Source organism: Mycetomoellerius zeteki, unplaced genomic scaffold (assembly GCF_001594055.1).
Source record: "Mycetomoellerius zeteki isolate Tzet28-1 unplaced genomic scaffold, Tzet1.0 scaffold487, whole genome shotgun sequence".
Taxonomy (NCBI): Eukaryota; Metazoa; Arthropoda; class Insecta; order Hymenoptera; family Formicidae; genus Mycetomoellerius; species Mycetomoellerius zeteki.
The window spans coordinates 24,044-38,245 of NW_017257486.1; the positions used below are offsets into that span (position 1 = coordinate 24,044).

At 33.2% G+C, this 14,202-nt stretch overlaps 1 protein-coding gene across 1 annotated transcript in view; it reads left to right on the forward strand.

Moving 5' to 3' along the window:
- Trpgamma (Transient receptor potential cation channel gamma) overlaps positions 1 to 14,202 on the forward strand; it is a 39,896-nt gene that overhangs the window by 18,921 nt on the left and 6,773 nt on the right. The window contains 8 exon segments of the mRNA XM_018455508.1: positions 1,443 to 1,591; positions 2,794 to 2,989; positions 7,698 to 7,868; positions 8,642 to 8,876; positions 11,014 to 11,134; positions 13,169 to 13,447; positions 13,840 to 13,973; positions 14,046 to 14,178. Of these exon segments, the coding sequence (XP_018311010.1) occupies positions 1,443 to 1,591; positions 2,794 to 2,989; positions 7,698 to 7,868; positions 8,642 to 8,876; positions 11,014 to 11,134; positions 13,169 to 13,447; positions 13,840 to 13,973; positions 14,046 to 14,178 (1,418 nt within the window).

A 14,202-nucleotide genomic window follows, 5' to 3' on the forward strand; every position in this document is an offset into this window, starting at 1 on the left:
AAGAAGTTTATTCTTCGCCTATTCAATCAGAGCAACATTTGAGAAATCGTATCGTAGCTGCAGCGAACAGAATATCGCAAGAACAGTGCCTGGCTGCTACAAGAGCCGTGTTTGACAGATGCAATGCTTGTATTGCTGCAAGAGGTGCACATTTCGAACAAAATCTTCATTAAAAAGTTTATAAATAAAATAATTAAAATAATAAATTAAATATATTTTTTTCTTTTTTCGTGATTTCCTGCGAAACAAAGCAAAAAGGAGCATATGTCTATAGGACTTTTTTTCTTAGTTTTTTACTCCTCTACACGCTCCCGAAGTTTTGCCATTTAATTTGGAAACACCCTGTACATACGATAGAATAATGTACTCTTATATTCTAGTTTTACTTTTACTATCTACCTATCTGTAGTAGCATAATCTAACACAATCGTCATTCGGGAAAGTAAAGTATGTAGATAAAAGCTGATTGAAGTTCATAAATCGATTACTTGTCGTGTCAGTTGCTCCACAAACGATTTTTCCGTACTTTATTCTGCCATCAAGTAGTCTTATCCTCTCTGCCATAAAGACGATTCCGTCAAAGTATAAAGTCATTTATGACGGCAATGAGAGAAATCGGGTAGAGCGGGAACGAGGTTGCAATAGGAAAAAGTAGAAGAATACGAAATTTCAAACAGAGCTCTAATCGGATTTAACGAGAAATCAGCTTTCGTAGAACTTCAACGGAATGATATCCGGAATGAGTCCGAAAGGATCGGACGAATTCATTATATGGGGAGAATTGGTTCCCCGTGAAGAAAGAGGTTACCACCCGTGACGATGACTGATTAAACCGATCATGCTGGTACAATGGCAGCGCAAGTCTGCACCAAGAAAGATTATTTGTCGATTGTTACGCGAAAAAAATATTCTTTATTTAGTCGACTTATTACTTATTACTCGACTTCGTCAAGTTATGATTGATATTTGATATTATTTCATTTATTGAAACTCGTTACAATTCAGATCCCAATTGTACTCGACGAACATTTAAAGAAAAACAGAGTGATAACAACTAAAGATGATTAAATAAGTTTAACCACAATTAAACAGTCTTATACGTAGAATTAATATAGTTATTAAATTATATATAGAAATAAATTTATGTACATATAATTGAATACATTATTTTATAATTGCAATAACTATAAAATAGTTTATTGGATTATTATATATGTACATATTAATTCTATGTATAAAACGTGTACAGTTGTCACTTTTATAGTTTTATAGTTTTTATCATTATGTCTTTTTCTTTGAAGAGGGATAACTGTAAAAAGCGATCTGTGGATAATAAATAGTTTTAGACCAAAAGAATTAAAAATTGCTTGTACGCACGTGTGAGAGAGATTGTCAAGCGACAAAATTTTATGAAAGTAATGACTTACGGTTTAATTCTTTAGAGCTGGGAGGCTCTACCTCCTGATACAGCCACGTTCACGCCCGACATTACGCCATTGATCCTGTCGGCCCACAGGGACAACTACGAAATTATAAAGATTCTCCTAGATCGTGGGTCGATTCTGCCGATGCCACACGATGTTCGCTGTGGGTAAGAAAATTCATTAAACACTTTTATGATTATGAAAGAAAATTAAGAGAGCTTATGTTAACGTCCAAAGAAAATAATTTACATCAAAATTGTTCTTTTGGTGTTATAAATTACAACACTTACTGTACACTGTCTTGTATATTTTACGGCTCACTTCTCAGCATTCTGAACGTTTTAAGCTTCTGTGCATCTCTTCGAGCGTTTATATTTGTGATAAAAAATCAAGACGTTTGTTTTAATAATAATTTAACTTTCCTGAGAGAGAGATATCCTATTTATTTAGTAAGTAAAATTAAATGAGATGGATACAAAAGTATATGAATATTTTATGTAAATGTTAAAAAATTCTGATATTTGTCTCTCAATAAATTTAACTTTTTTGACACAAACTTTAATTAATCTTTTTATAAATGCCCGATCGTTAATCTTTAACTAAGAGCATTCTTTTTAGCTAATTGATTCCCTCGGCTAGTTTATCGTCTTATTCCTTTGTATACAGACGTGACAAAAGCGTAATTAAATTAGGTTAAACGTACATAAATGCCGCGTTACCATCATCTCTCTCTAGAGAAAATTTAATCTGTGATAATCACATTACATTAAGCTTCTGTGCATTGGAACTGCAGAAAATTTTTTGAATCGATATAAGCAGAGGAAGAACTTTATATTACGTCGTAATGTGTTATGTGAAAATGATACATATTTTCTCGACTAAAACACTCATACATACAGGAGTAGTTTCAAACACGGGGCAGTTTTGAACAACAATATTTTTCGTGGTAGTTTCGCGTGAAGAGATACCATTTTTCGGACAAAAGCTGTACCGAGTGCAGAGTACTTACATTCATCATCCATAGCGTGCAGCTTTTGTTCGAAAAATAGCGTTCTTTTGCTCGAAATTTACGCAAAAAGTATTATTTAAAGTCGTCTCTTTGAATGTCTAAAGTTATTTATTTTGTTCATATACTCGTGATGTAAAAAGAAATACGTATAGCGGCCAGCGTTTTCTCAATTCGAAGCTAGACTTTTCCGTTGCATAACGGTTGAAAGATTGATAAAAGAGGTCTTCTCAACGTAAAAGATGATGTAACATCGCGAGACACATAGCCGCCCTGGGAAATATTAGAGAAAACGGTGAACGCCAGACAGTCACCAAGTCATTTTCATTTCGATTTGTTGTTGCTATTTGTTATTTCTTTTAGATGCGACGAGTGCGTGACATCGAGAATGGAGGATTCCCTGAGGCATTCAAGGAGTCGAATAAACGCCTATCGGGCATTGGCGTCGCCGTCTTTGATAGCACTGTCGTCTAAGGATCCTATCCTGACTGCTTTTGAACTCTCTTGGGAACTTCGACGTCTTTCGTTCTTGGAGCATGAGTTCAAGTGCGAATATCAGGTAAGAAATTGATATTTTCTATATTTATAAATATTTTCTATATATTCCTAAATAATATAGTCCATTGGATTTTTGCATATGAAATGTCCGATGCCAAAACAAACTTTCAATTTTATCTATACAATGTTTTATAAAACAAACATCGAATGACATATTTTATTTGTAAAAGCATGCTTCACTTGCTGTCAAATGTTTGCGATTTTTCAGTAAATTGTAAATTACTTTTTCAGAAATTATTTGAAGATCACATAAAATCGACATTTTGCATACGCAACAATCTAACGGTTGTTTTAATAATTCATCATCGATTTTTTGAAAGCGTTTTAAAAATATTTTATTTATTATTTATAATTTTTATTACTTAATATACATAAAAATGCAAACAGTACGTGCTCGGTAAGTCTTATTTCAAAAATAAAGAAAGAAGTAGAAAAAATCGAAATACTATCGCATTCGAATTACTAGGAAAATAACGCATTACTTCCAATCTTACACACTGTTACAATTATACTTTTTTCAGTAATGAATAGGTAATGTTACATTTTCTTATTTGTAACGTTAATGATATCAATAATAATAACACAATCCGTAAAGGCCATACGAGTCACGGGCTGATGAAGGTGCCAACGATTAATTTCAATCTTAATTAATCATTAATGTGTAGAATCCTCTTTATTGAACGTTTCGACTCACTTTGGAGTCCTCCTCAGCAATACATATGTGTAATTAATATGTTAAGTATTCCGTCAACATGAGTCACTTACAGGTTCCCGACTGTAGTGGATCCTGATTAAAATATCAAAATTAAATTGACATATCAAAAGAAAACCAACAAATTTTTTAAAGTAACTCACCTCAAACGGAACATTCAACATGTTTCATGAGCTTTGTAAGTTTATATTAACAACCATTAAAACTAATCTTCATTATATACATTTAATTTCAATCTCACATCTCCAGATAACGTAACGTGTTTGTCGAACATTTTATAATTTATAACGGACAACCAAGACACAAAACAAAAACAATCGAGATAGAAAAGCTAACTTATACTATTCGCTATATATTAGTCATAAATCATGTGTGTCAAAGATGTGAAAAATACAAAATCTTTTGGCTAAAAATTAATTAGTCATTTCACATAACATCGTCGTATATGTATGATGTAAACCTTCCCTGTCAGAACGCAAATTCAATCCATTTTTTTGCATAAGAATGTGCGCTTTTTCAGAAATTAGTCTTTTATTCAATATTCTCTCACGATCCAGAATTTGAATGTTCTCCCAATCAAAGTCATGATTCAATTCCGTTCTGTGATTCGTGATGACAGACTGTGAATTCGTATTCCAATTGATATGATTCCGATGTTCCGTAATTCTCGAGATCAATTTTCTACCCGTTTGTCCTACATAAGAAGCATCACAGTCTTTACAAGTTATTTTGTATATTACATTTTTATTTTGATTTTTGGGGAGAACATTCTTCTTATAATTTAATGATATCACCGTTCTATTTTTTTGGTAATAATAATAATAGTGAGTATAATCGTTATTTTTATCGTTACTTCGTGCAAATATATATGTATATGGAACGTGCATAAACGAGTTTTGAAAGAAGGGAGTGTTACATTTGATTATGTTGCGATTAATCACATAAACATAGATTTCCTATTGAACTAGTCAATAAGCGACATAGACAATTGGAAGCCGTTTTAAAAAAAGAAACGTCGTTAAAACTCAATAAACGAAAACTGTAACGTTAATTTTTTAATAACAGTATCGATAATAAGGTACTTTTTTTAAACAGTAACGAGCAACATTAATCAGTTATTAAAAAAAAAACAGTAATGATAATGAATTATTTTTTTTTAAATAATCTGACTGAGGTAATATTTTTTTCACAATAAATTTTTTATAAGGTTTTAAGGCATTAGTAGCATTATTACACCAATTCGATAATCAATTTATTAATTATAATATTATTTCAGCTTGTTGAGTTTATAATTACATTTCAAATCCGACAGTAAGCAGCGCGTAGTTTATATAACTGAAAGATATATTTAGAATTGACATTAAAAATATTATTTATATGCACCAAAATTCACATCCACCGTATTATATAGCCTTTTTCTTACCTACTTATTTGATTAATTCATATAGCGTTTAGATTAACTATTTTAAGTAACTTTCCCAACCCTGGAAATTACGTATTATAACTCTTCATATATCATGAATATATTATGGTAGTTAAATGATCAAAACTTCTTCGAACGGTTTACTCGCTTTCCATGAAGCTGCAGATTAAGACATATGCGTTGCTTCCTTCAGCGATGTTTCTTCCTTCACAGCGGTGTTCCGGTTTCACGAAATAAATTTATCTCGGTTAGCGAGCCACAGCAGTTAACACGTGTTTTCCTTAATTCAGTGGTCGTGCAGATGTACATCCATGGTTTCCTTTTCGTCCGTTTCGTCTCTCAAGTTCTGCTCGAGCACATTCCTCGCGAAGCTCTGTGTTAGCTTCTCTCCTTCCCGACTCTTTACGGTGCTTAAGTGGAGAAAGTTTAAATGCTCACCACGCTCAAGGAACTTTTGATTTATACACGCATAAATCGTACTTCGCAGTAGTAATATACTGAACAGCGGCGCTATCGAGTTGCTTTATAGTTTCCCTGCCACACCCTTTGTTTTCCCTTTCAACCTCGTCAACGTTCCGGTTTTCTCTATAGCCGTCCTTGTACCCTTTCAACACCGTCATCAGCTTCATTTCTTTGATCCTCTGTTCCTTATTCACCCTCTTTTTCTTTGGAAAACTCTGTCTTTTTGCTTCCATTTTGCTATTGTATCGTTCCCCATCTCTCAAGTGCCGATCTTGACGTACCAGCTCGATGAAGACGACTTCGAAAGTAAAGTGAATGAAACTTGTGATAAATTGCCGCAAATGCTTCTCGTTTTTCTTCCATTCTTTCTTGCTTTATCTTTATTCGTTATTTTCGAAGTTAACTCTTAGATGCCACACTATGAGAACAATACACTTGGATATAACAATATGCAAAACCCAGTTCAATTGCTTATAATTTTCATAAAACTAAACATATTGTAAACAATTTTTTTTAATTGAAACGTCAGACATTAAGAAACATAAGGTACTAAGAGAATGCATGTATCCTTATTAATAAAGAAATTATAAGGAATGAAAAAAACATTGAAAAAACATTGGAAAAGAAAGTATATTATACCGAAAAGGCGTTTAAGGGTTAATTGTATTTGTAATCTTTTATCCTTACTTTAAATGTATACCGGAAAACAATTTACTAAATTGTAATAAATATTTGTTTAAATAGTACTAATGAAACATTTACTTACAGTAAATAAATATTTACCAATAAAAATCAATGATGCTTAAATCGAATTAAGTTCTTGTATCAAATAAATATATGTTTACTCTCTAAATCTCGTGGAGTGAAATCTCACTCGAAGAGACTGAAAATTTAGCTTGTCTTGAAAAAAGAGTGAAAATACGGCTATTCTTGTTCAAAAGTGGCAGATTTTTACTCTTTTTAGAGTGAGATTCACTCTTTTGAAATGATTTAAAATTCCAAAGGAGTGAAATCTCAATCCCTTTTTTAGAGTATAATACCAGAGTAGATGAAATCTCACTCCAAAAAAGGGAGTGAAATTTTATTCCTTCGTACATTTATCAAATACATATTTAGTCATTACTGTTCAAACAAATATTTACTATAACATAATATTATTAAAATTTAATAAATTGTTTTTCAATATATTTATTGATTAAATATATTAAATTTTATGTGACATATATCTGCATGTGTCGAAAAAAGATAAATTTCTCGTAGGAAAATATCGAGGAGCACGTTAAATATCATACTGTATATCTTCGCGTCCCACAAAATAACTTCAGTTTATGACATATCGTTGAGATGGAAGGCCTGTAACTTGATATTGCAGACAATTTGGAGTAACGATGGTCTTCTCCAGATAGGAGATGTGTAACCTTACAATCACGTCGGTTACTCACGCTCGGTTGCTCTTTGGCTTCTTTTGTGTCGTACATATATTGAACTGTAAAAAATAACAACATAAGAAAACCCGATATGCTCGATCAAAAGAGCAATTTTTTGAAACCCAGAATCGTTATACTGAAGTACTAAATGTTTTGAAACACAAATTCTCAATCGATGGATAATGTAAATATTTTCCTGGCAATCGAAAACGAAAATAGATTATAGTTGCATAATTTTCTCATCATTTACTTTTTCATGAAGTTGAGTATCGCCTTTTTGCGGCGATTTTCGATTTACGTAGACTAACAATGCGGAACACTTCGCAGAAACATCTATATATCCGCACGAGTGCGTAATGAGAATTCAGTTGAAGTCGAGGCAAGACTGAGAACAATTAGGATAGGATCTCGAGCGCGCTTGTCGATTTTGCAGAAACTCTGGAAGTTCGATTTCGCTTCGTCAAGCGCTCGAATTCTTTCTCGGCTCGCAATTCCCGACACGCAAGAGACAACGCGGAGAATCTACCGAATTTCCTTCAGGAATATGGAGCGGAATCTCTAGAATTACGAGCGAAATTAGGAGAATTATTTTCAGCGACCTTAGGAAATTAGATGCTTCTGAGAGAATGCATTCGAAATTACATTTCGATATTATGATTGGCAGCAACTGTCGTGGTGATTTCAGGAACTCCGAAGACAGTGCCAAGACTTCGCGACCGCATTACTGGACCACACTAGAAGTTCCTACGAGCTTGAAGTCCTGCTGAATCACGACCCAACGGGACCAGCTTTTGAGCACGGAGAGAGGATGCATCTTAACCGCTTAAAATTAGCCATTAAGCTAAGACAAAAGAAGGTATGGAGTGCGAACGAAAAGACATAAACTCTATAATTTTTTTTAATTATACCGGATACAGAATTAGAAATAGACTGCTTTTCGATAATAAAAACCGCATTTGCGAGTATAATTATTTAAATTTGTCAAGCGCGCGAATTCTTTCTCGGTTTGCAATTCCCGACGCGTGAAGCAACAATGTAAGAGAATCCACTGAAAAAAATTTAAATAACCACAATAAAGATTCAACTTCGTTCGAGTTTATTTGTATCAAAATGTAATTTATTTCTTACTAAAATTTTATTAAAATGTTTTTTATTAAATATAAATGTTTATATTTAATTTTTTTATTATAACTAATTTTATTTAAAATTTTATTATAACTTGTATTATAACTAATTTTATTTAAAAAGTTTTTTCTCTAGTATTTTATTATGTCTGTTAGATTTTTGTTCTATGAAAATTTTTTTATTTTTAGAGCTTTTTAATTATATTTTATCGAGACATTTTCACCATTTTAAATATAGTAAAGTAACAATTATATCGCAAATTTATCATCAATTATTGTAACATTAGTGCAGCTTTTAGAGCATTGACGCAGAAATAATTGAGTATTTAATTTGATTAAATGATTAAAGAAGCAAAGACGTAAAACGTTCGTTAATGTGTGATAATTAAGGATGACATTTGGAAGATAGTAATTGCAGTTTAAATTCTGATTGCGTGAGAGGCTGCCACCTTCTCCCAATCGCATGACCGGAAACTGTCGGTCAATATCGCTTGGATATTTCCAGTTCGTAGCGCATCCTAACGTGCAGCAGCTACTGGCATCGATCTGGTACGAGGGTCTGCCGGGGTTTCGAAGGAAGAACATGTTCCTCCAAGCGCTGGAGATCGTCAGGATCGGCGTCCTTTTCCCATTCTTCAGCGTAGCTTACATCATTGCACCACACAGCATGATCGGCAAAACCATGAGGAAGCCATTTATCAAATTCATCTGTCATTCTGCGTCATATTTCACTTTTCTATGTAAGTATATCTTTATCTTTTACAAGAGAGCTTGTTTTGCGACATAATTTCATTTAGATAAAGTCTAACTTTGGAAGTTGCAATTAAATCGAGTGTAAATCGATGTTTCATTTATTAACTATATAAAAAATTTAAAGTTAATATAAATGAATTTTTATGCCAATACATGCCAACACATGCACGAAACATTTTGATAACAAGCCGGTCGTTTCACACTCAGGGCGATTTCATGTCACGCTTTAAATCTAACCACTTGGCACGACATCCGGCCGTAACCTGCTATTTCCTAGATTGTTCACCACACTTGATCAGCGTGACCCAAATATCCGGTTCATTCCGGAAATATCGGTTGCACCGCTGAATCAACTTGATACTAACCATCCATTCTTATAAACATCTCTCTTTCTGGTTTTCAATTATAGTTGCACGATATAATATTTTGTTTCCGAAATCGATACCTGTAATAGTAACCGAGGTGATTTTTAGTCGGTATGTGAAAATAATTTCAAATAATCATCGTACCTTATAATGTAACTGGTGAAATTTCGAAATCGACAGCGTTATTTGATTTGCGAAAGTTAATATTTGATCGTTACTTGGTTGGGAAAGTCAATATATGAAAATTCGGTGCAATATATTTGATTCAGCTCTTTTGGAATCATTTATTTTATTTTTTACTTTTACAACTTTTGCGGAACATATTAAAAAATTTGAATGTTCATGAAATATTTGCTTGAAAATTTTAGATACTTGTGCATACATTTTTCATTATCTTGGATTGTAGCATTCTCTTTTGCGGCATTTCATTAATTTCTGAAACAATTAAACCTTTGCTCTACTACGTTATCTTGCTAATTAAATAATTCCGCGAGGAAATTTTCACGCGAAACTAACAAATCATGAATCTTGCTTTTAACGTGAACAGTTAAATTTCCTATCTATTAAAGAAAAATAAGAGCAATTATTTGATTGAATGCATTTTCATCTGGTTTACATGCATTCGAAACGTATATTATTGAATCGTCATAGATGAAATATCAGTTTTATATCAATAATTTTCAAGTTGCATCCAAGGCAAATATAAATATTCTTAAAAAAATATTCTCTTAAAATGTGAAAGTCATTTTTATAATCTTTTTGAACCAAAAGGAGAAAAAGGGAGTAGTCTACAATTAAATAATCTTAAAAATCAGAAACATGTTTTTAGTTTCATATTTCGGAGAGAGATATTAAATTTTTTTTGTATATTATATCCATCTTTTCATATGACTTTTTCAATGTGTGAAATTTATGCTTTAAACTGTGTCTGTAACTACGCGGTTTTAAAATATGATAACATATAAATTTCCATAAGTTTTTTAAGTTTCTGAATTTAATATGACTTGAAATATCGTAAAATTTTAAAATCCCCGTAAAAGCAACTAAAAGAACCATTCTGACGGTAATTATATATTTATTATCAAAAAAGAAAAAATGAGACGTTTATTTCATCGATTGATAATTTTCGGATTTTCATTTGCAACGTCCGAATAATTTTACGCGTTTACGGTATTCAATATGACTCATCCTGCGGAAATATTCGGGAAAGAGAGCGACAGAGATCTTAAACAGCGTTTCTTACGGCGTATTTAACTTCCCGGCACGTTGGCAGATCAAACATCTACGCGGCGAACGTCAAACAGTTTACAAATACCTTTTGGTGCCGCTACCAATAATAGTCGTGCACTAATGTACGGAATTCGGACGGCTAAGAAGCATTACTGCCCCGAAATTAATTGCTCGTTCAACTACGAGCGATACATCTTTGGCTTGGTTTCTGCTTTTCATTCGATTGTATGATGTATTTACACCATTGACATGAAAAATTTCATTAATTACTATAATTAATTAGATTTAAAATGTAGACACTTTCTCTCATTTTAAGGGATTTTAAGGATCCGTTTTTTAATCGTAGCTTTCTAACTTTTAACATTAAACGTCTGAGATATTAAATCGCGAATTAAATCTCTGCTGAAATGAATTCTATCTCAACTGAGTCAAGTTGCACGATCTATCATTACCGTTACGACTTTACATTTAAATTACGACTGTTCTGAATTTTTAACGATGATGAATGCGCATAATTTTGCCTGCGCAGTCATGTTAATACTGGCTAGTCAGCGGATAGAGAGCGTGATCGGTAATTGGATGGGACATGATGTCGTGGAGCACGAACCAGCGCCGACGAAAAGAGGTGCTGCACCAACGATTGTGGAATGGTAAGGTTTCCTTCAATTTCGCGCTCGTATTCGTGTTTCATGTTATTATTCGTTAAACTCGATATCACGTGTTTCGTAACTCTGAGGAGTAACAACGAGAGAGATTTTACACGCGAGGGGTATAAAAAATTTTGATAGAAAATTGTAAAAGTGAAAAAATAATACTTCAGGAGAGAGAGAGAGAGAGAGAGAGAGAGAGAGAGAGAGAGAGAGAGAAGAAAAGTAAAGCGGGAAAAGCTGGGTAAAATTCATGTAATATCTATCGGTTTATGCCACTCTCCGTTTGTGCGAAAGACGGTAATATAGAACGTATAGAAGCATTACACATAGTAAGTCGGTGGTAAACGAGATAAACCCCAGAGACGCGCATGCAATCACGAAGACTCCTTTTTTTTCTTTTACGATGACGAGATCGAAATAAGATGAACAAGACCTGTCATATCACAAATTTATGTTTGACGCGTTATTAATAAGATATCGCTGAGATTCTACTTTCGCGTGAAAAATCAATAAGTAAATCCGCGAGCGATTATGATAATAAAAGAGCGAAAAGGATAGCTTTTTTTGTTGATGTATCTAAAAATTTAGTTAGATGCGAATCTAAAAATAATTTTGTTGGATCATCAAAACAGTTATGTAGAATGTTTGGTAACTTAGGAGTAGTTATCTGATATTTTTTATATAAACAATTACTCGAAGCGATCGTTTTATACCACAACAATTGGGATTTTATATTCTAATTCACTATTATTCTAATTCACTAAAATCACTTATTAATAATATATTATATATAATTGACTATTTCCGATTTATTATAATAGTATTTAACGTTTTTTAAAAAAAATTTTTTTTAATGCAAATTAATTGAATGCAAATTAAATATGCAAATAAAATTGCATATTTAAAGATTTGTAAAAAATAGTTATTAAAAAAGAAAAAAATTTTAAACAATGTCCATACGAAACAATATTTTACAATATATGTTTTCTCCAAACATGTATTTACAATACATGTTTGGAATGTAAAAATATCCCAGGTTTGTCTAAAAAGTTCCGAGATTGATTTTTTTCTGAACGTATAAATAACGCCGTTCTTCCAACAATTACGGCACTTTTTACTACCAACATTCAACTATTAGTACAATTTTTTTTCATGATGTAACTAGTATATGTTTTGAAGACCGGCGAATGTGGGTTTCATTGGATTTTTTCTCGTACAAATTTTCGTAATGGAATAACTGTTGCCAAATTTGACATTTTATTTCAAAATTCAAATCTACGATTGGTCTCAGGGGAGGCAAAACTAAAAGTGAGGGCAACAAAATTCAAAATCAAGACGATGTTGGTCGCTTTTTTTGATGCAAATGGTTTTGACTTTTGAAAAAAAAAAATGCAAATGAAGGTAACGCATTTTGGTGACATTTTAAATCTCCAGGCGAATTTGACTTCGAAATAGCCTTTGATGTGAATTGAAGACTATTTCAAAAAAGGACTACTGTAAAAGCTTCCAACAACTGAAAAATGTTCTGAGCAGTGTATTCATGCATTGAGATCGAAGGGAGGGGACTTTGTTGAAAGTTTTTATTAATAAAATTTATATCTCTTTTTATTTTTCGGTTTTTTCTGAATCCAGTTCGGAACTTTTTAGACAGATCGTATACTCCTGGGTTAAACGTTGATGACACAATGCTGGAAAAGTTTTAATGTTCTAACAACCAGTTTGAGCATCCTACATAATTATTTTTGTGATCCAAATGAAATTATTTTCAGATCTGTATCTAGCAAAATTTTTAGATATTTCAGCAAAATCTGTGAGTGAAAGAAAGAGTGAAAAGAAGAAAAAAGAATCCAAAGATATCAAAAAGGTACTACTGAAAAGGTGCTAACTTCTCCGAATAAATTTCTGGTAACATCAATCGATTTGCGAGGCGCGGAATTCATTGATGAATAAATTATGCAAGCAGGTCACGATTTGACGTGTCGCACGTCTTTTTCGTTCAGAAATAAGATCAAAACCAGATGGTCGAAATCGCAGGTTTATATTGGCCTGGGTGTCGGGATTGATCTGGTCGGAGGTGAAACAATTGTGGGATGTGGGCCTGGAGGAATACGTGAACGATATGTGGAACGTGATCGACTTCGTAACGAATTCGCTATACGTAGCCACAGTGGCGCTCAGAGTCGTAGCTTACTACAGGGTGCTAAAGGAGAACAAGGATCAAGTGCCGGTGATCGAACTCCAGCGTGAGCAGTGGGACACTTGGGACCCGATGCTCATCTCTGAGGGCCTCTTCTCCGCCGCTAACATTTTCAGGTAATAAATTGCGAGTGCCTGATCGTGCATCTCTGTTGTCGATGTACAGGAAACTTAGGACAGGATGCGATACAAGCTAGAAACATTAATCTCCTTCCATATATCTTATAAACGTTACTAAATCTTTTTATTCTCTCCGTTGCAAAATAATAAAACAAATTATGATATATCTCAATTACAATTTAGTTGCGATAACTTTGAAATGTATGCAAACGCGTTTGAAACGTGCTTTGAATGATCAGTGCATCGCACTTTAAGTGCAAATGAATCTTTGATTGCATTGGAGAATTAATGCGACATAACGTAAAAGCTGAGTCGGAGAAGTTAATGTAGGGAATTATAAATACTTTGTATTATCCAGATTAAAAGCAGCAAATAATATCGCATTACAGTTCGCTAAAACTCGTCTACATATTCTCCGTAAATCCTCATCTCGGTCCGCTGCAAGTTTCCTTGTCGAGGATGGTCATGGACATTATGAAATTCTTCTTCCTCTACGTGTTGGTCCTCTTCGCTTTCTCGTGCGGTAAATAAAATAAAAGTGCCACAATAAGATATATTGCAGTAAGATTAATATAAAAGGAAATGTTTATTATAGGTCTCAATCAACTTCTCTGGTATTATGCCGTCATGGAGAAAAAACAGTGTCCCTCAGCGATGTCATATGCGGCTAATGTTAGCACAACCAATGCTGACCCTAACGCGTGCACTGTTTGGCGTCGATTCGCAAAGTACGTAATAACTTCTTTAATTGA